Below are 21633 nucleotides of genomic sequence, written 5' to 3'. Positions count from 1 at the left end.
CAACTACAACTACCACAACTACTACATCTACCACAACTAAAAAACCTATTACTTTGACTCCTAGAAAGACTGATTCATTACCTGATTTATGCAGCTTAAGTGAAACTATTAACACATTTTTAATAGCAAATCATAAATTATATATTTTCTACAAGAAATATGTCTGGATTGTTAATTTAAAAGACATGAGCTATGATAATAAACCAAAATTAATTACAGATTATTTAACTTTTTTACCAGATAATTTTCAAGAAATATCACAAATTTATCAGAGACCAGATGGAACTATTTTGTTAACAACAAACAACTTATATTATATTATTGATTTTCCTAGTTTCGTTGTTAAAAATGGTTTTAATGGAAGATCTATCACAAGTTTGGGTGTTCCTAGTGGAAAGAAAATTAATGCAATATTTAGTACTTATTCTGGTCAAACATATATATTTTATGACAACACAATGTTTATAGAATTTGATGAATGCCTGTTTAGACCTAAGAAACATGGAATGATAGTTGAATTGTTTTCTAGTATTCCTTCTAATGTTGACAAAGCTTTTAGATATATTAATGGACAAATTTATTTCTTTAAAGACAATAATTACTACGAGTATCATGAATTTTTGCAAACGACAAAATCGTATAAATTTGATTTATCTATTTTTGGAATTAAATGTAGTATTATAGATAAAATTATGATTTTACTAAATAAACTTAAATAATTTTCAATATAAATGGATAACAAAATAACTTTAATTTTAAAAGAGAACGGTAAACCTTATCTTTGTTGTCAAGTAAACGGCAAAGAAACTAAAATTGATCTAACAGAAAACGAAGAACTTGAACTACATCTAAAAATTAATGATATTATACTCTCAAAATTAGCCCCAGACCAGAAGTAGCACATAAACATATGTATGAATTCTTAAAATTTGTTGAAAGTAGTTGTGTCCTGAAGGGTAACGCTTTTCAGTTTATCCTTGAAAATCGGGGTGTTTTTCTTTAAAAAGTAGCTGTGTGCACAGCGATTTTAAAATATAAAAGACATGTTGAAAAACAGGGTGATTTCCTTAAAAAAGTAGCAGTGTGCTCAAGTGGCTCATGATTTTTCTGCTTTTCTGTTTGCCTTGAAAATCAGGGGTGTTTTACTTAAAAAATAGCTGTGTGCTATGGGGCCTTATTAGTTTTTTTAGATTACCTTGAACACCGGGGCTAATTTGCTTAATATTTTTACTTTTTTAACTACCTTGAAAATCGGGGTGTTTTACCTTAAAAGTGGCTGTGTACTATAGGGGCACAATAGAAAAACAGGGCAAAAAGCGAATTTTAACTTTTAACAAAGGTACCTTGAAAAACGGGGTAGATCTGATAAAAAATGGTGTGTGCCGAACAAGCCCATATAGTTTTGCTTTTCTTAAACATACCTTTGAAAACAAGGTCAAAAAATATCACCACCACCTATTATTATCTTACTATTTTATTTCTGCACCTCTACGCCAAAAAATTCTTAAAATCCGCATCTGCAACCGCGGATGTTGAAAAATCTGCATCTAAAGGTCTGATTTATTTATTAGAAATACAATTTTGAATTTTCAAAAATAGATAAATTGTATGCAGAAACGTTAACTGAGTTGCCTACTTCGGAAAGTCAATTGTCATTATATGTTGCACTAGTACACCGAAAGATGGGGCAACCGGCAAAGTCAAATGTCAAAATCACTACGTCAAAATATTATCAACAACAAATCACTTTCATCTTTTCTTCGGTGACTTTTCTTGCGTTTATTGAAGAACACAAAATAAGGTAAGGAGAATTGTTATTAATTTTTGTGTATTTCGATGGTTCCTTCTGTGGTTCATTAATTCAAAACTCATGGAAGAGGCTTTCCTATTTTATGTGGCTGAATACGCTAGGTACACAACTTTTTATGCATTTCTTTATCTGTTACAGAAAAACAATGGTACAAGAAAAACGATATGGTGTTGATAGTCGATTGATTGACGAATTAAAAGTTCTACAGTTAAAGAGAAGGAAAAGAGCAATGTTTCAACAATTGGCCTTTGTGTCTTTCAATAATGGTGGAGAGACCGAAATGATGGTGACGGCTTCCCACAAGCGAATAACCGTTGATCTCATACAGAATTGTCGCCCGCCGGTTCAGGAGATTGATAGAATTGATGACACAACTGTTGAAATAGTGATGAGCGTTGCTCTGTTTATAAGAATAAGATTCAGAAGTGCTGCTAGTTTAGACGCCTTTAAGAGAACGCTCGGAGATCTAGCTGAAAATGATTCATCATCCTCAAGCTCGAGTGAAGAATCCAATGGGTCTACTTCGCCAGAGGGGTCCCAAACATCAGTTTCAACCACAGACGAAACTATGCTCACGTTACCGGGTGAAATTTAAGTTTGTTAAAAAGCAAATCACTCAAGTTTTTCATATTTTTATTATTTTCATGGCAACTTATTCAGCTAACTCTTATATTTTTCTATTAATAAAGGTGTATCATCAATAAAATAATAAATAAATTATTCATAGGTTTATTTATGTCAAGAACACAAATCCTTTTTGATAACTGCAATTTTAGTTAATTCTAATATAATTCATTTGTTCAATCTGTGACAATATTTGATTTTTAATTTTAAATACTTGAATTTGTTTGGCCGGAATCGTATTCCAATGTGTGTTACAGTAGCCCAACAGAAAAACGTAAAATCTTTGAAAATGTTAATTTTAAAATAAACCTTAAAAACGGGGGTGTTTTCACAATTTCTTCTGCTTTTCTGTTTACCCTTGAAAATCCGGGAATTTTCCTTAAAAAATGGTTGTGTGCTGAAGGGGCCCTACTAGTAGTAAAGTTGTAAGTTGTACCGATATTTTTCCCTAATAATATGGATTAAACGTGTCTGTCTTATTCTAGAAGCATTGGCCGTGATGTCTTCTAACGCCAAATATTGTTCTAAATACCGTTTTATTAAAAAAAATATTAAGACAGTAAATAAAAGCAGTACCCGTCAAAATGAAGAGTTACTGCCTCCAAACTACCCATTTATTAGCTACGACTAGAGTTGCCAGGTGTCCCGATTTGCGCGGGACGTCCCGATTTTCAGGGTCTGAGGACGCGTCCCGATTTGCACCTGATCGGGACGCTAAATTATTAATTTATTAAAAACCCGTTATTACTAGAATAATGAAAATTACGCATCACATCACTATATCGAGTGCGACAATGCGTTTAAAATAGCACGCATCCCATTAGTCATTACTAACGCTATAAGTATAGCTTAGTTTTGTTTTCTCTCTTGCTCAGAGACGCTACCACAAAGTAAAATACCGCTTCACAATGTGTAGGAGGTAGGTACATACTTCACTTTGGCTTCACTCAATCAATCGGTCTTCGTTCGTTCGTATGTGTTTTGCAATTTTATCAGCACATTTAGGAGATTCTTTGCAGGTAAGCATTCAAATTGTTTAATTAAACATTATTTAAATGTTTACGCAAATACTTTTAACAATTTTCTCATATTTAGTTCTTTCTAAGATTCTAATTCGTGTTGGCGAATTTTAGGTTATGTTAGGCAGTTGGTTTTTATTGGTTTCATGATAAATATGATAGAAAATTTTTGACATGAGGGTTTGTGCAAAGTGCCGGGAGAGGTAAATAAATGTGGTGTTGGTTGCTGCTATTGGATTTCTTTTATTTTCAGATTTCTTTTGAAATGAGTGATCCAGAAACTGTTTCCGAATCCGAGGTAAAAACCGATGCTTCGACTTCGACTCCGAAAAAGAAGAAACAAAAAAGAATGTGTTATTTTCTCGATGTTTGGATGAAAAGTTACTCGTTCATCAAATCCGTTCCAAATAATAAGTTAAGAGCACTTTGCACATTGTGCCAAAAACAGTTTAGCATATCTCATGGTGGCAAGAATGATATAGAAAAACATCAAAAATGTAATGAACACCAAAAAAGAGAAAAAAGTGCTAGTCTATCTACATCGCTGAAAATATTTTTAAAAACTGAACAAATGAGCACTCAAGAAGAAAAAGTGATAGCTGCTGAAGTCACAAAGACGTACCATTCGGTCAAGCATAGCTTATCATTCAATTCACTTGAATGTGATACAAAACTCGATCATACTTTGTATGGTGATTCAAAAATTGCTGAAAAACTGACACTTGGACGAACTAAGGCCAGTGCCATTGCACATAACGTTTTAGGTCCAGCATCGACTCAAGAGGCTGTCGAAACTTTGCAAAATGATACATTTTATAGTGTTGCTACTGACGCCTCCAATCACGGTGCCACAAAAATGTTTCCGCTGATGGTGAGGTTTTACAGCCCAAATACAAATTTAAAAACGTGTGTGCTTGACTTTTATGAAGACGCAAATGAAACTGCATCAGCCATTCATAAGAATTTAGTAACACGACTGAGAGAGCACAATATTGACACTAAACATCTTACCAGTTACTGTGCAGATAATGCAAATGTGAACTTTGGGTGTCGTAATTCAGTTTTTCAGTTATTGCATCACGATAATGACAACATTTTATCAGTCGGTTGTCCTGCACACATCTTGCACAACAGTGTAAAGTATAGCCTGGGTAAGAGTAAGTTTGATTTAGAAACCATAACCATTTTTCATACTATGCAAAACGGGTTGCCGCGTTAAAAGATTTCTATGAGATGCGCGAAGCTGAATTTGCTCCTGTCTTGCGGCATGTTAAAACAAGATGGTTGTCACTTCTTCCTGCTGTGGAACGTGCTACCAAATCTTTCCATATACTGAAAGATTATTTTATATCATTGGAAGAAGACGAATGTCCAACTGCGCTGTGGCAATTCTTTAATTCTGACAAAACAGAACCTTATCTGGCATTTTACCAAAATGCACTGAAAGTCTTACAGGATGCAGTATTACGTCTTGAAAACGAAACATTGCTGTGCTTCGAAGGTCACGAAATAATGGTTGAACTGAGTAAAAAATTGAGGCAGCGGATCGAAGATGAATTTGTAGGATTCACGTGCAGCAACTTATTTAAAAAGTTGCCTGCTGATGAAGTTTCCAAAATAAAAAACGAGTGTTGTACGTGGTACAAAAATGTTCTAGATTACATAGAAACTAAATACGAACTCAAGGATTATTTAAACCATTTTCTCTCCAGGACGACTCATTCTCTTACGCGTCAATGGTCAAAATTATTGAAAACTTCAAAATTGATTCGTTCTTCGACATGGATCAACTTTACGAAGAAGTGTGTAAAGTCAAAGAAGTAGTGAAAGCAGCAGTGCAAAACAAAGACTTGACGGCGTTACAAAAGTGGCACAACATTTTTAAAGACAATCAAGACTTTGCAAATCTTCAAAAGTTATTTTCTTTTATGGCTTCAATACCGGTATCAAACGCGGCAACGGAAAGGGTATTTTCCCAGGCTAATATAATTTGGTCTGAGACGCGAAACCGTTTAACACTCGAGCATGTCAAAGCCGAGATTCAAATTAAAACCAACTTTAATATGGCTTGTAGTGAATTCTATAACTACGTTATAAAAAACAAGGCGATGTTAAAGGCAGCAAAATCTAACGAAAAATATAATTTTAATAAAAAATAAATTATTTAAATTTCTATTAAAGTCAATAATTAACTAATACTTAGACTAAGATTTTATTGCAATACTTACCTAGTTTTAAATTTCTACTAGTCCAACAAGTCTGACTATTATTATGCAGGATTAAATTCTGACATAGGCCTACTTAATGTTAGTTGCGAAACTCAATAAATAAAACTTTTATTTAAAAAATGTTTTTTTGTTTATCCCAATCTACAACCCTAAATCCCGATTTGTTTTACCTTCTGCCCCGATTTAAAACAAATCGGACCTGGCAACACTAGCTACGACCAAAGAATATAAAGGTTAAGAAGTGACAGCGCCGTGTTATTTTGAGGAAACAAATTAATGCTGATAGCGCTACGTGCGGTCGGGTGAGAAACTAAATCCACCATATTGGAAATTGAAAAACCGCGCGCAATTTGAATATTGCGTATTTTATGTATGTACCCTTACTAGTTTGCATTACTGGTTTTATACAAAAATTGAATAAATATACCCAAAGTTTGTATATACAACCTGTAAAATTATTATCACTAAACACGGGACTAACAAATTTACACTATTTAAAAAAAAACGGTTTTATTAATTATAGTAGTGCAAAATAGATTCTAAAGTAAAACATATTGTGTAATTTTCTCATGCACAACTTAATTTTAACAGTCCACAAAACTAGCACTTTACTTTTCCGTTTTATAAAACACTTCCAGTCTCACATAACATTCAAAGTGCACTTTACGAAGGTACAGGGGAAATTTGAAGGCATATACACTCTGACTTCTTTCCATTCTTGAATAATTGCGTTCCGTGATGAGGCAAACGCGATTTTCACACAAGAACCAACCTAAACGACAACATGCTCACGACCACACATGACACACAAAAACATTATTTTAAATAAACCGTCAATGTCAACCGTTTTACAAAACTGCGCATGCTAATTGTGCTTTATGCCTTATATGGGTTGACATTGTTGACAGTCCAGGGTGAGCAGATAGCGCGAAATTTAAATCATGTTTCCTCTTTTTCTATGCAAGCGACACCCCCGTGGCTACGACATAGGTTACGATCATGCCGAAGTCACAACGTCACGAAGTTACGTAGAAGAAATAGACATTCCCAATAACATTTGCAATTCGGAAATAAAATTAACTAGACGCCCTCTGGTGATGACTTTTGAACTATGTCGAAAACAGTAAAGAAATTTTCGTAATGCCACATTTAACTGACATTTAATGAATTGTTCAACAATTTTGCGTGTATAGTGTTAATTACTTACAACAGAAAGAATTACTTTAAAAGTACGTGGTGGTAAATATTAGCGTTGACTTTGGTTCTGTAGTTTTTCGTGGTATAAAGTGTTTATTGTTGGAACTTGAAAGTGGATAAAAAGTGAAAAAGATTTAAATTTTGATTACAAAGTGTTATCAAACAGTTGTCTAATTAAAGATTATAAGTAATGGATCACAGCGAACACAAAGTTTGGCTCAAGAAACCAATAAATTAGTGAAGTGTTATGAATTTTAGGTTAGAATTTTCCACTGAAAAAATCATGAAATGCTGCGGTAAATCTACAAAACTACAATAAAGATTAACAACTGCTGATACATTTAAACGTAAATTATGCCAAAAGGTAGGCTTTTCAATGTCTTTGTAATAATTTTCCAATAAAGAAAGTGAACCAAACAGTCATTCGTTATTCGTGTTTTCCTCGTCATCTCTCATTTGTCAACATAAGTTTCTTGCATCAAAGGTGCAATAATCATTCCGCATAGGCAATGTAATAATTGTGAAGCCCCAAAATTCGTACAACGCTCAAAATATCCGAATAAACATTTTCCCGCCATTTATGGTTACTGTTTTCAACCTAGCTCAGTGGCGCCCCCAACGGTAATTTTACTTCCGAATATCAATAATGTTCAAGTTGAGACAGCTACAGCAACAACTCATTCTGCAGATCGTAATGAAAAGTTGCTCACATTTTTAAGAAATTGGGCTGTAGAAAGTAAAATTAACTTGTTACAGTTAAACATTCTGTTAAAAGGGCTTTCAAATATATTCACTGAACTGAACATACCAAATGATGGCTGAACTCTTTTAGGGACACAAAGAAAATTTAACATCATTGGTATGAAAAGTGCCAAAGGTACAAATGGAGAGTTTGTTTACTTTGGCATTACTCCAACCTTATCATTATATTTACAACACAATTTAGTAAAAGAGTGCATCTCTCTTCAAAATAATATCCTGCAAGTTTCTTTTAATATTGACGGCATCCCATTATTTAATAGTTCAAATAAACAGTTTTGGCCAATTTTATGTAGAGTACATTTAAATCAAGTAAAAATTAAACCTTTTCCAGTTGCATTGTTTTATGGTGACTCCAAGCCTTTTAGCATATTTGAATATTTGAATGAATTTATAAAAGAAATTAATCAACTTACCTCAGAAAGTTTACAAATTAATGAATTTAGATTTGAAATTAGGGTTATGTGTATAACATGTGATGCTCTTGCCCGTTCCTATGTTAAAGGTATTAAAGGTCATAATGCTTATTTTGGTTGTGAAAGATGCATTCAGAAGGGTGTTAATTTGAACAGAAGGATTATTTATATTGAAACAAACTCTCATCCACGAACTCATCAAAATTTTGTGAGTAAAGAGTATCCAGCACACCACCTTTTTGATTGATACACCATTAAAAAATATGTTGAACATAGATCTTATAAAACAGGTGACTTTAGATTACATGCATTTATGCTGTCTCGGTGTTATGCGAAAATTATTAAATTACTGGTATAAAGGAGGTAATATGGAAGCTGTTAGATTATCAGTCAGTTTAAGACTTAGGCTTTCAAATTTAATTATGGTCTATGCTAAATACGTTACAAATGACTTTAGTCGAAAACCAAGGCCTCTTACGGAATTAGATCGATATAAAGCTACCGAGTTTCGATTTTTTCTGTTATATTTTGGCCCAATAGTTCTAGTAAATATTTTATCCAGTGAACTATATGAACACTTTCTTTTATTTCATGTCGCCCTCAGAATATTATTAACACCAAAATTTATTGATACTGAATGGATAAATACCGCAAGGGAATTGTTGGTTCATTTTGTAGAAAGATGTGCGGAACTTTATGGACAAGAATCGTGTATTTATAATATTCATAATCTATGTCATTTAGCTGATGATGTCCAATATTTTAAAGCAACTTTAGATGAATTAAGTTGCTTTCCTTTTGAAAATTATCTTGGTTTTTTAAAATCAATGATAAGACGACCCAATCGTCCTTGTGCTCAAATTTGTAAACGATTATCGGAATCAAATTTTTTGTCCACAGTTGAAGAAATAAGTAAAACTTGTTCAATAAAAAAAAATAAAATTGTTTTTTCTAATTTTATAGTTACTGCAAATGATGAAAAAAACTGTTTCGTTTTGTTAAAAAATCACAAGATATTGAAAATTTTGGAAATTGTTAATGAAGACCATATTGTTGGTAGTTTATCTACTTTGTTGCAAAATTTTTACACATATCCTAGCCCTTCTAATCATGTTGGTGTTTATAAATTTCAAAATTTCAACATATCTCTAGTTAAAGTAAATTTGCGAGATATTTTAGCAAAGTGTTTTGTTTGCAAAACTGAAAAATATTACGTTGCAATGGAATTACTGCATTTGAAAAATTGAATCGCACATGTAAGTCATTTTCTTTTGTTATTTTTAGTCAGTCCCATTTTATTCGTATAACTACACCTTGTTATTGTATCAAATAAAATGGAAATAGTACTCATTTATATTATTTTTTTTAATAAAAAAATTAAACCTATTTATATGTTTTACTTTACCTTGCGTTTCTATGTGTAGTTGTTTATTTCATAGAACAAAATGCTATCTTGGGATATCATTGTTTGGACTAGCGAAAATGCAATAGATTTTGTTCCTTCCATTTGGAAAAATAAAGATGGAACGGCATATAAGTACCCATGTGGTATGTCAGATCACACAAAACGACAGTTCATTTATGAATGCAAAGATTTAACAAAAAATTACATCTGGTGCAACGCCAAAATTAAAAAGACGCAGATAAGTATTTTAAAAAAGGCGAAGAATCTCTGTAGAAAAGGAGAAGAAACATCAAACTTGGAAAGTAGTGATGAGGATGAAGATAATTGCACGGTTAGGAAACGTAAACCGAATAAGTGATTTATCGAAGACAGTAGCAGTAATGATGAAGATCTGCCAAGTAAAAAAAAACTGTCACAGAGATAATGAAAATATTTCCGCTTCACAAGGAAAAAAAAATTTTCAAGTCCCCTGCTCCAATAAAATAGGTACAGTATATTGCTATCTACTAAAATGGTCCAGTATAACAGTTTTCATCGTTTTTAGCACCACGTCCAATCTCACAGTCATCAGTTTTCAATGATTCTCGATCCACACTGACAATGACCTCGACCTCGACCGTGGTATCACCTAATATTATTGACCACACTAATGGTATGATTAGTTTTACCAAGGATTCATATCTTGTACAAAATTATGATTATAGACATACGTTCAGAAGAGAGTATGGGGGCAGATAAGAGATTTACAAAAATTCTCTATTTTATGGAAGAAGTCAACAAGAAATTAAATAACCTAGAAAATATTGTTCTTGGGCAGGCTTCATGCGGAACTTCAACTTTTAACAACAACAACAACAGTGTTAACCCATTCTCTCTACCTGTAGGAAGCACACAGGACTTAGATAACCTAAATGATACAATAAAGAATGATATTGTGGCGCCCTCTGGGGAGGGGACGTCAGTTCTCAAGTCCCGCAAAAACAAAACCGCGTGTCGCGTAATCAGCCTCCATTTGTTATTTTATATGGTTGTACGAATACCGTGTGTGAATAAACCTTGTGTAAAAGAGAAACGTATTTTAAGTACCTCTTAAACCTCCATAACTGGTGACCCCGACGATAGTTCAAGAACACAAAACAAAAAGAAAAAACCGTGCAACATGGCGACCGTCGAAGAGCAAGCCGCGACTATTCAATTGCTACAACAGCAGTTAGCGGACGCCCAAAGACTTTTAACAGAGCGGGGAGCAAACGCAAATCCACCTGACGCCGCACAGGGTGATCCCCCAGCGTCAGGGACACCCAGGCCTGAAGTGGAGGAAATCAATAGTACCCCAAAACTGCCGCCATTTTGGCACAAAAATCCAAGCCTGTGGTTTGTGCAAGTAGAGGCCCATTTTCACGCCAGCCGGGTCAAAGCAGATCTAACCAAGTACTGTAACGTGGTCGCAGCGCTGGACTCTTACACCCTGCAGGCGATAGAGGACTTCCTGCGGAACCCGCCGCAAGCTGACAAGTACGAACGGCTGAAGGCCAAGCTCATAACGACGTTTACGGAGTCCCAGGAACAGCAGCTCCGCAAATTGTTAAAAGAAATTGAGCTGGGGGACAAAAAGCCATCACGCCTCCTTTGCGAGATGAGAGCGCTTGCCAGGGAGCAGGTGAGCAGCGAGGTGGTGAGGACGCTGTGGCTCCAAAGGCTGCCCCCACACATCCAGTTGGTCCTTTCCACTATGGACGGGATGGATGGAGAGAAATTGGCCTCCGTAGCAGACAAACTTACGGAAATTCCAATGGCGAATGTAATGGCGGTAGGCGCCGACGCCAGCGACGCCAACGGCATCTGCGCCGTGCGCACCTCTCACAGCGCATCCGCGCATCAAGCGGCAGCAACTTTAAACGCTGGCGCCACCAACGCGCTTGCGTCTCTACAAAAACAGGTAACTGAATTATCGGCCAAGCTCGACAAACTTTCTGCGACAAAATGGCGGCAGCGTAGCCGTTCTCAATCACGAAGCCGCAACCCTCTTCAACAGCAACAAAATGGCGACAATGTCTGTTTCTACCACAATAAATTTGGTGCTGAAGCCAGGAAATGTCGGCACCCTTGCAGTTTCCCGCAGGGAAACTAATTGCACCGTCCCCAATCGAGGCAATGGGCGACGGTCTCGAACACCGGACACATCGCCTCTTTATCACCGACCCGCCGTCAAACATTCGCTTCCTCATCGACACCGGCGCCGAGGTGTCAGTGCTGCCCAAATGTTTCGCTACAAACTCGGCAACACCAGGGGAAAACGTCCTATTCGCCGCCAACAACACCCCTATTCGAACATACGGCACCCGACGCCTGACCTTAAGTTTAGGGCTCCGCCGGGCTTTTAGATGGGAATTTGTAGTCGCCGGAATTGCCAAGCCAATCCTAGGGGCAGATTTCCTCAACTTCCACAACTTATTGCCAGATCTCCGGAACCGGAAGCTAGTGGACGCTACCACGCAGCTACACACACGTGGGGTCGTCGCCGCAGGACAAAGTGAGGTAATCACCACGGTGGCGAGAACAACCCCATACCACGAACTTCTGGCCGCTTACCCAGAAATTACCAGACCACATACCCCCAAGCCCAAAAGCCAGAGCACCGTGCGACACCACATCTTCACCCAGGGCCCCCCAGTGGCAGAAACCCCCCGGAGGTTATCGCCGGAGAAAATGAAAGTCGCGCGAGCAGAGTTCGAATTTATGAGCGAGCAAGGGTGGTGCCGACCTTCAAACAGCCCGTGGGCAAGCCCGCTTCACCTGGTGCCCAAGAAAGTTCCCGGACAGTGGCGTGCATGTGGCGATTACCGGAAACTCAACAGCATCACTGTCCCGGACAGATACCCAATCCCCCACGTACAAAACTTTGCATACAAATTGCAAGGAAAAAAAGTGTTTTCGACAATAGACCTAGTGCGTGCGTACCAACAAATCGCGGTCGCGGACGAGGACATTCCCAAAACCGCAGTGTGCACCCCATTCGGTCTGTTCGAATTTACAGTGATGTGCTTCGGTCTCCGAAACGCGGCTCAGACTTTTCAGCGTCATGTTAACGCAGTGCTCGGTGACCTGGACTTTTGCCACGCATACATCGACGATATTTTGATAGCCTCGGAGTCCCCGGAGGAACATAAACAGCACCTGAAGGAAGTATTCGAACGGCTGAGGCAGCATAACTTGGTGGTAAATCCTGCCAAGTGCGTGTTCGGTGTGGAGGAAGTGGAATACCTGGGCCACCGAATCACCCCCTCAGGCTGTCAACCACTGCCCAAAAAAGTTGAAGCCGTCACCAATTTCCCCAAACCTAATACGGTGAAGGAACTGCGGCAGTTTTTGGGTATGATAAATTTTTATAGACGTTTTGTGAAAAACGCGGCCCAAATACAAACCCCGTTACTCGAGTACCTCAAAAATTCCACCAAAAACGACAAGAGGAAAATCGAATGGACCCCGCAAGCAGAAGCTGCTTTCTCACTGTGCAAATTGGAGCTGGCAAACGCAGCCCTCCTCGCTCACCCAATGGAGGCTGGCGCGCTCACGTTGACAACAGATGCCTCGGACAACGCCGTAGGTGCCGTTCTCGAGCAGAAGACCGAAGGCACATGGCAGCCTCTGGGCTTCTTTTCAAAGAAGCTGAACCAAGCTCAGAGGAACTACAGCACGTACGACCGCGAGCTCCTCGCCATTTATGAAGCCATAAAACATTTCAGATACATGGTGGAAGGTCGACAGTTCGTGATCAGAACGGATCACAAACCTTTGATTTACGCTTTTCAGCAAAAACCGGATAAAGCGTCCCCGAGGCAGTTGAGGCACCTGGACTTCATCGGTCAATTTTCGACCGAAGTCGTGCACATCGCGGGGGAAAGTAACGCCGTCGCCGACGCGTTGTCACGTATCGACGAGATTGTAACCCCGACAGCCCTCTCGCCTGAGGAGTTGCAAGCAGAGCAAGAGACAGACCCCGAGCTGAAGGACTTGCTCAAGTCTACCACAACCTCACTGAGATTAAAAAAGTGTACGCCAGTGGGAACGACTGCATCATTTTACTGTGATACGTCGACCCAATTTGTCAGGCCTTACGTCCCTTTTCGCCTGAGAAAAGCAGCGTTCAAACTCTTCCACGAGCCCGCGCACTCAGGAGTTCGAGCTACCAGTCGGGCTATAAGACAAAAATTCGTTTGGCCTAGAATGGACGACGATGTGAAGAGATGGACTCGAGTTTGCATACCTTGTCAACGCAGCAAGGTAACAAAACACACCCGAACCGAGCTAAAAAAGTTCAACGTTACAGGGACTCGCTTTGAGCATGTACACATCGACATCGTGGGGCCTTTGCCCGAAGCAGAGGGACACCGATATTGCCTGACTATGACAGACAGGTTCACCCGTTGGCCCGAAGTCACCCCCATGCGCGACATGTCCGCCGAAACTGTCGCCCGAACTTTCTACTCCACGTGGATTGCACGATTCGGATGTCCTCTCCGAATAACCACCGATCAGGGCCGTCAGTTTGAGTCCCACCTCATGACAGCTGTGAGCAATCTTTTCGGCATAAAACGCTGCAGAACCACGGCCTACAGGCCCCAGTGCAACGGAATCATAGAGCGCTGGCACCGTACCATCAAAGCCGCCATCATGTGCCACGAAAACCCCAACTGGCTAACCATCTTACCGACAATTCTGCTAGGGCTAAGAACGGCGCTCAAACAAGATCTGCAATGTTCGCCTGCCGAGATGACATACGGCTCGCAGCTGAGAATCCCTGGCGAATTCTTCTTTAGCGCGCAGACCGACGACGGGTACGAAGACCCAGCAACATTCGTCGGACTACTAAAAGAGCACATGAGAAAGTTGCAGCCGGTACCCGCAACAGCCCACGACAAGCGAAAAGTGTTCGTGCACCAGGAGTTGCAGAGATGTAGCCATGTCTTCTTAAGGGAAGACGCCGTGAAACGACCCTTACAGCAGCCGTACACAGGCCCCTACGAAGTCCTTGAAAGGCGAGAAAATAACGTCAAAATTGACGTCAACGGCAAGGCAGTCCTAGTTCACCTGGATCGCCTCAAACCAGCATTCTTGGCACAGGACGTCGCTGAACCCCAACCTCCACAAACCGTCCCTTTTTCGGCCAGCCGCGCCTCCAGGGAGGATAAGAGATCGACCCGACCTCCGATTAGATTTCGCGACTACATTCCGCATTGACAGCGTCCATGCACCTAGTGTAATGTAGCCACTGGAGGGGGAGTGATGTGGCGCCCTCTGGGGAGGGGACGTCAGTTCTCAAGTCCCGCAAAAACAAAACCGCGTGTCGCGTAATCAGCCTCCATTTGTTATTTTATATGGTTGTACGAATACCGTGTGTGAATAAACCTTGTGTAAAAGAGAAACGTATTTTAAGTACCTCTTAAACCTCCATAATATCAAACTATTTAATGAACTTGTAAGTTAAAATGTTTGGTGTAGTCATTTCATTATTTAGATATTTTTTTTAGGTGCACGGACTTTTCCTTCTTGGTGGGGAGGATTCTCACAAGGCGGTATTCGCAATGCTTAATAAATTAATTACTAAAGATCTGGCCCTTAAATATTCCGGCTGTGGAAAACAAAAGAAGTTGGCATTTTTTTCGTTGAAAAGCATTTTTGATGCAATAAGTGGTAAGTCACTTCTTTCTTAGTATTTAATTTTAAATGTTATTGTAATTATGTCTATTGTAGCCGCATTGCGTAAGAGATTTCCCTCTGTGCTGGACACCGACATTAAAAAATCAATTGGTGTATATTTGGCATCAGCCAAATCCAGGTTGAATAAGAATTAATATGTAATATTAATATGTAATATTTTTGTTTTGTTTTTTGTTTTAATATTTATTTGTTTTGTAATACTTTAAGAAGTTTACATACTGGGTGAGTCATTGATATAGGCGTGCTCGATTACACCTACACTGTCAATGATATCGAAATGAGTCAAAAGGCACTGCACATGGTAGGCGAAAGTGCATCTTCTAAAATTATTTTGCTCTATACAGGGTCTTCCATTTTTACAGTGCAGCGTATAACATAGTTTTTTTTTTAATGGCACTCTGTATATTTGTACATATTTCAATTTGCAATTCTTTAAGCTTTAAAAACCCGTTTAGTTTTTTCAATTTACTTTAACTATCCAGAAGGTATTTATTTTTTTTCTACAATTGCCTGCAGACGCACTAAATTGTAGAAAACATTAAATAACTTCTGAACAGTTAAAGCAAATTGAAAAAACTAAACGGATTTTTAAAGCCTAAAAAAGTGCAAATTGAAATATGTAAAAACATACAGGGGGTGCCATTTAAAAAAACTATGTTATAGGCTGCACTGTACAAATGGAGCACCCTGTTTAGAGCAAAATACTTTTATAAAATGCACTTTGACCTCCCAATTGCAGTGCCCTTTGACTCATTTCGATATCATTGACGGTGTAGGTCTTATCAAGCATGCCTAGATGAAGGACTTACCCAGTATATTTTTGAATTGTTTATTTTTAGTTTACAAAACTGTAATAAACATAATATACAGTTTAGCATTTATATTGTTGTTGTAAACCTATCCCAAAATTTATATTAGCTTTTTTCACGCAGCACTTTGGAATTTATTTCGGACTAGTTCAGGATTGATCTACACGGTGCATTACTGCTTCAGCTTTTTATTCAACGTGGGGGGATAAAAAATCGAGGCTTAAATTAATTGCAAATTGCAACCACAATAATTTATTGAGGTTTCAAGTCTCGATTTTTTTTTTGGTTTGCGTTGAATAAAATTGTAAGCAACAACACACTGTGCATGCATTCAAGATCAGTTCTGAACCGGTTCGGAACCAGTTCCAAAGTGCTACGTGAATAAAGCCTCAAATTTATTTATTTTGAAAATAGCGCCAAACCTTGTATAGACATTTCCAACAAATATAATTGAATTATTTTAAAGATATATTTTATAAATATTTTTTATAAATATTTCAAAGAAATATATTATTCTTATTTAAGCATCTGTCAAAAAAACATGGATGGAATATTTATTTCAAATGTTTTACAAATATTCGGTGCTACTAGGGAACTCAATGGTGCGTGGTGGAGAACTGGTTACATATAAAGATAAAAATAGTAAAAAAATTCTTTGTATTAAAGTAATTGATAAATAACGGATTTTAGATAAATAATATGTGGCAACGTTGTCTAATAGTCATGATCGCCATAGAGTTTGAGCAACAATAAAAATAAATTATTTTTGAAAAGGTTTCCTAGGAAATAATTTCCAGTGTTGGCACATCTAGAGTTCCTATATTCTATAGTGAAAAAAGTGGATGTACTGCAAGAATATTTAATCTCAAAAAACATAGATATACTATGTCTTAGAGTACCGGAAGAGTTCCTTGGGACACTGAATGTCAATTTTCGAAATATTGTTTCATTTACGTCGGTTGGAATGTGTAAAAAAACAAATTGGGATAGAAATCAGTGGTGTTACACTTGAAATTTAGCGAAAAGTCAAATAAATTTGTCAAAATTTTTTTCCATTTTTCGTCGACTAACTGCGTTAGAAATGCTTTATACTGGCAGTCGTCGTCAATTCACTGTTTTTTATATGAACTTCAAATTTTAAAAGATATTTCTTTGTAAGTACAAGAATTTTACGTCTAAACTCTTCATCATAAACATTTTTTCCTTAACTTTAAGAAATGGTAATCAGCGATGAAAGAGAGAGAAATTGTCCCAATTTTTGGGACGAGATGTTTAACTAAAAATTGTGACTGAAAGAAAAGCATTTTTAGCATTGAAGTATGTTTTAAGTTAAGTATTTAATATTAAAATAAATATCGAAAAATTTCAGAAATGTGAACATTAATATTTGTAGGTATTCAATTATTTTCTTTTTTTAAATAGTAATCCCAAAATTTCTACGTTTTCTACGTCCCTGGTTTTTGACGTAAAATTATGTCATTTTATGCATTTGACAAAAATAACCTTGAAATTATTTTCGACATAAACCTCTGACATAAGTTACTATGTAACAAAAATTTTAATAAAAAAGGATAGAAGTATATACCTTATCCACATAATACAAAATTGGCTCGGTTTGACGTTCAGTGTCCCAACTCTCCCAATAATAATTTATTTTGCAAATGAAAAGTTAATTGAAAAGTGACATAATATTTTATTATTGTGTTCCACCATTGTAAACTAAATGACAAGTGAATTACTAACAGAGTAAGTTTGTCGCTTTTCATACCACTTATTCAAAGCTGTAAGATGTTAGAACAACTATTTTCTAGTGAAGATTCTAGTGATAACGAGGAAAACTATGGAAGAAAGAATATAAAGAAAGAATTAATTTTATAGTTGAAAATAATTTTGACTACAAAGAATCGTTTAGACTGACTAGAAGGCAAATTCAATTTATATTGCAAAGTGTTGGGCAGTATCGACAACCTAATAACAGAAGAAATAGGGCTCTAATCGCAGAACAGCAACTTCTTCTAACACTACATTGTTTAGGAAATAGGTAGCAAACATGTATGGTATTCGAAAATCTACAGTTTTTCGTACGATTAACAAAGTGATAAACACGATTATCGACCATATGTTTCCTACCATTGTCTCTACCATAGTCTGATAGAACTCTGATCAACATTGACCGACCACGAGAACATGATCATATTTTTAAAGTAGTTAGTGTTGTACTAATTAATTTTTGTAAGAAACATAGTTTAGGCACAAAACGCTCGATTCCATACTTTTGCCTAACGCTGTATGCTTATTGTAGATTGTCCTTCATGTACAATGAAGACACAAAAAAAAATAATAAAGTATCTGTTGCAAAGTTTTTATGTCCAAGACAATAAGACGTATACCGTAAGTTATCTTACAAATTTTAAGGAAAAGTGAGATACGTTTGTGTTCCCCAATGTGAAATGCATTTTTTTATTTTTGTTCAAAACTGTTCCATAAAGGTTTAGAGTCTGCTACAGATGGGACGAACTAAACTTTCTATAATAAACATAAGTAAAACTACAAACGTCCCATAGACACCAAAAGTATGGGCGCCTTACTTACCGAATTAATCGAAATGACAAAAATGATCTGAAACGAGCAATCGTTTTAGAATTTGGCAGCAAGAATGGCACAGGATTTGGTACCATTTCCTGCTCGTTATTTTTTAAACGTTTTCTCAAATTACAGAGTATATCCTCAGTTGTTACGTACATTTTTCCTTATGCGTTTGAATTTGGATTAAAGTAGGTAATTTCATTGTTCTTACCTTGTTCTCAGTTTGGAACTTAACAATTTCGGAAACTTGGTATTTTAATAATTCAACATGAAATGTGAAACAATGATTATTAAGTTGAAAAATGGATTATTTGTGCGTTAGATCAACATTTTGTCAATTATGTTAACAACTGTGACATTAATTTTCCCTAAATTTTCAAATTGCAAGAATTACAATTTCCTTTCCACGCGTCATCTACTGGAATTTAAGATTTTGGGCTAGTGGTAAGCAAAGCCATTGGATATATCGCAGCTGCTTAGCGAAATCAGACATTTCATGAAATGTCTAGACTTTTCATGAAGTGTCACTAGCCATTTCATGAAATGTCTACAGCATTTCATGAAAATTCTCTAGACATTCCATGAAATGTCTGATTTCGCCAAGTGGCTGCGACATGTATACTTAAAGTAGCGACACGGACCTTGACAGGGCAACAATAATAATTATAACTCTAGAGAGGACGCTACTATCGAAATTCGACATATACCCCATTATTTACATGAGGTTCACTTTCAGAAAAACCATTGTGGTGGAAATTGGGTACTCTTGGCATTAACTTTTATGTGAGTTGTCATGCTGCATTCTATTTGTTCCGTATATCTTTGCAAAATACGTGTTACGGGTAACATGAAATATGTTTCATTTTCTACTCTGACTGGTAATTCCATAAAGCATTCATTTTCTCGTCGGATTTCCACAATTCGGGGTACGCATTGCAGAATGCACAATACTTCGCCTGCTACTTTCCCAATGAAACCCAACTGACCTTTCTCTAGTGTGCTGACCACATTAGATGCCAGCGGTGCTAACGCTAATCTGTTCTTCAGTATTTCTCTTCTCAAAAGGCATCTTCGGTGAATTGTGTAAACATAAGCTGGGTCAACTGTTGTTTTAAGGGATTGCTCCATATATAAAAAAATTGAGTTTATATATGCAGTTTTAATCGATGTTTTTTTGTATGATTTTTCTTCGCTTGTTTAAGTCATTAACTTCTGATTCTGTTACCATTAATTTCGGGTGTTCTGTTTGCCAAACGCGCATATGACATATAGCGTGATGTTTGATTAGCAAAATTGCAAATACCTTATCTTACTGTTCCACGACTAGGTATTTTGGCGCATCCGGAATGTCTACCTGTTTTATAAAATGGCCTTTTCCTTAAAATAATACAGCGTATTTGTCGCATTCTGTCAACATTGTTGGGTTCCACACCGTTTCCCCGATCATGCTCTAGTAGCACACTTATATAACCGAGATGTAACTTTCCAATATAGCCGCCAGTTCACAAATGTGACGCTTTTATAAGCTAACTGTTAGTTAACCACATTATATAACCGTTATCTACGCGCGGTTGTGTTGCCGTTATATATCTCCGTTATATTTTACGCGTGGTTATATTTCGGTTATACCGGGTTCGTCAAGTTTTACACTCAAGCACTTTATACCTCTTTATTATGTATCTAAAATTCACATGTGATTTTATTGTATAGAAGAACGTTTTGATCAATTTTTAAAATGTTTACTTGTATGGTGTGTTTTTCACTTTCGCTTAGTTAACCATAGTCTAATGTCAACGATTTTTTGTCTATAGTTGTATTTTGAGGTAGTGCATCAAAGTGTCTAATTAAATTTTCTAAAAAATATGTCGTTGATTTTTAATTTGCGTTTTGATATTGGGGCAGCTTTTTTCCCATGAAGTTTGGTAAAATTGTAAATCACTTTCACAAAAGGTCTCCATCAGGATGGTGGTATTCAAAAATTTATTTCATTTGTCGTAAAATTGGCACGCGATCATTGTTGGATTTGAAGGTTGAGGCAGCTGGTAAGAATTTTTCAGGCCCGGATTCCCATTTATTTTATCTATTTATTGCAAGTGGAATGTTAATCTTTAAATCTTGCGGCAAGAGTTCATGCGAATTGTAAACGAAGAATTCGTTTGTGCTTAGACCAAAATAGTCATCAATTTAAACATCTGAAGTAATATTTTAATAAAAACATTTTTAACACGTTAGTGTTAAGTGTTCCGGTCCTGGCTTTAAAACTGCCCGAGGGGACCGTGCCGCTAGTTGTAAAATTTCTGCAGTCATTACTGTTATGGGGTAGGTAGTGGGTCCTTTTTTAGCGGATATTTATTACTACTCAATCTTGTCCATCATAAATTAGACTGAAACTCCCGATGAATAAGATCAAAATGGCTTTTAATCAAATTCTAACGATATTTTTCAAGTCAAATTTTTCTAGAATAATTTTATTTCGCATTTCGATCCATTGATGTAAAAAATAGCCAATGTGATTTTTTGGTCACATGTTTTTTTCTTTTTTATTGAAAAATAAATTAATAGAAAAAAAGTTTTTCCCCCCTAGCGAGATAGGATATCAGTGCAGTGGAAAATATTTATTTCATATTTTTTTTCTCATTTCTAAGAGGTGTAAAGTGCCTGAGTGTAAAACTTGACGAACCCGATATAATTTCCGTTACATCTCGCTTTCATTTCGGTTATGTTTCGTGATCTAACCTTTATATTGCGCTTATGTAACCATTCTTATATTTTTTTTTTGTATAACTTTTGCCTTAAATTAATTAAAAAAAAACTCATAGTAGACTTTAATACACAAATTAAAATTTAAAATACTTAGGATAAATAAATTGGTCCTTCTATCCAGCCTGTTTGGGGTGTACAATAAATATCATTGAGTGTTTTGTTGATTCCTTGTTGAAAAATTCCTAAACAGTTTTTTGGAACAACTTCTGCAAGAAAATGTTCGATGACCGGAACTAATATAGAACTACTTATATTAAGACCGAAGGCGTAATACAAAAGATGAGATGCCATCTTAT

General features: G+C 36.8%; 1 protein-coding gene and 3 long non-coding RNA genes across 4 annotated transcripts; all 4 read left to right on the top strand.

The window, feature by feature from the left end:
* Window positions 1–1512: 1512 nt before the first annotated feature.
* Window positions 1513–2530, top strand: LOC135267050 (uncharacterized). The gene is made up of 2 exons (XR_010335290.1): window positions 1513–1801; window positions 1949–2530. It is a non-coding gene; the product is annotated as an uncharacterized LOC135267050 (long non-coding RNA).
* Window positions 2531–3317: 787 nt separating this feature from the next.
* LOC103314509 (uncharacterized) lies at window positions 3318–5770 on the top strand. Its single transcript, XR_010335292.1, has 3 exons — window positions 3318–3453; window positions 3707–5086; window positions 5166–5770. It is a non-coding gene; the product is annotated as an uncharacterized LOC103314509 (long non-coding RNA).
* A 4847-nt stretch (window positions 5771–10617) lies between these two features.
* On the top strand, window positions 10618–11589 carry LOC135267121 (uncharacterized). Its single transcript, XM_064358910.1, has one exon. It carries the CDS (start codon window positions 10618–10620, stop codon window positions 11587–11589), a length of 972 nt encoding a protein of 323 aa, XP_064214980.1.
* A 3376-nt stretch (window positions 11590–14965) lies between these two features.
* On the top strand, window positions 14966–16058 carry LOC135267051 (uncharacterized). The gene is made up of 2 exons (XR_010335293.1): window positions 14966–15152; window positions 15213–16058. It is a non-coding gene; the product is annotated as an uncharacterized LOC135267051 (long non-coding RNA).
* The last annotated feature ends 5575 nt before the right edge of the window (window positions 16059–21633 follow it).

The sequence above is a fragment of the Tribolium castaneum genome, chromosome 9 (assembly GCF_031307605.1).
Source record: "Tribolium castaneum strain GA2 chromosome 9, icTriCast1.1, whole genome shotgun sequence".
Taxonomy (NCBI): Eukaryota; Metazoa; Arthropoda; class Insecta; order Coleoptera; family Tenebrionidae; genus Tribolium; species Tribolium castaneum.
Note: the sequence above shows the minus strand (reverse complement) of the source record. Positions and strands in the feature narration are given on the sequence as shown.

Bases quoted from the DNA above. Each gene is read 5' to 3' on its own strand.
- LOC135267121 (XM_064358910.1), top strand. From the start codon at position 10,618: ATGGCGACCGTCGAAGAGCAAGCCGCGACTATTCAATTGCTACAACAG.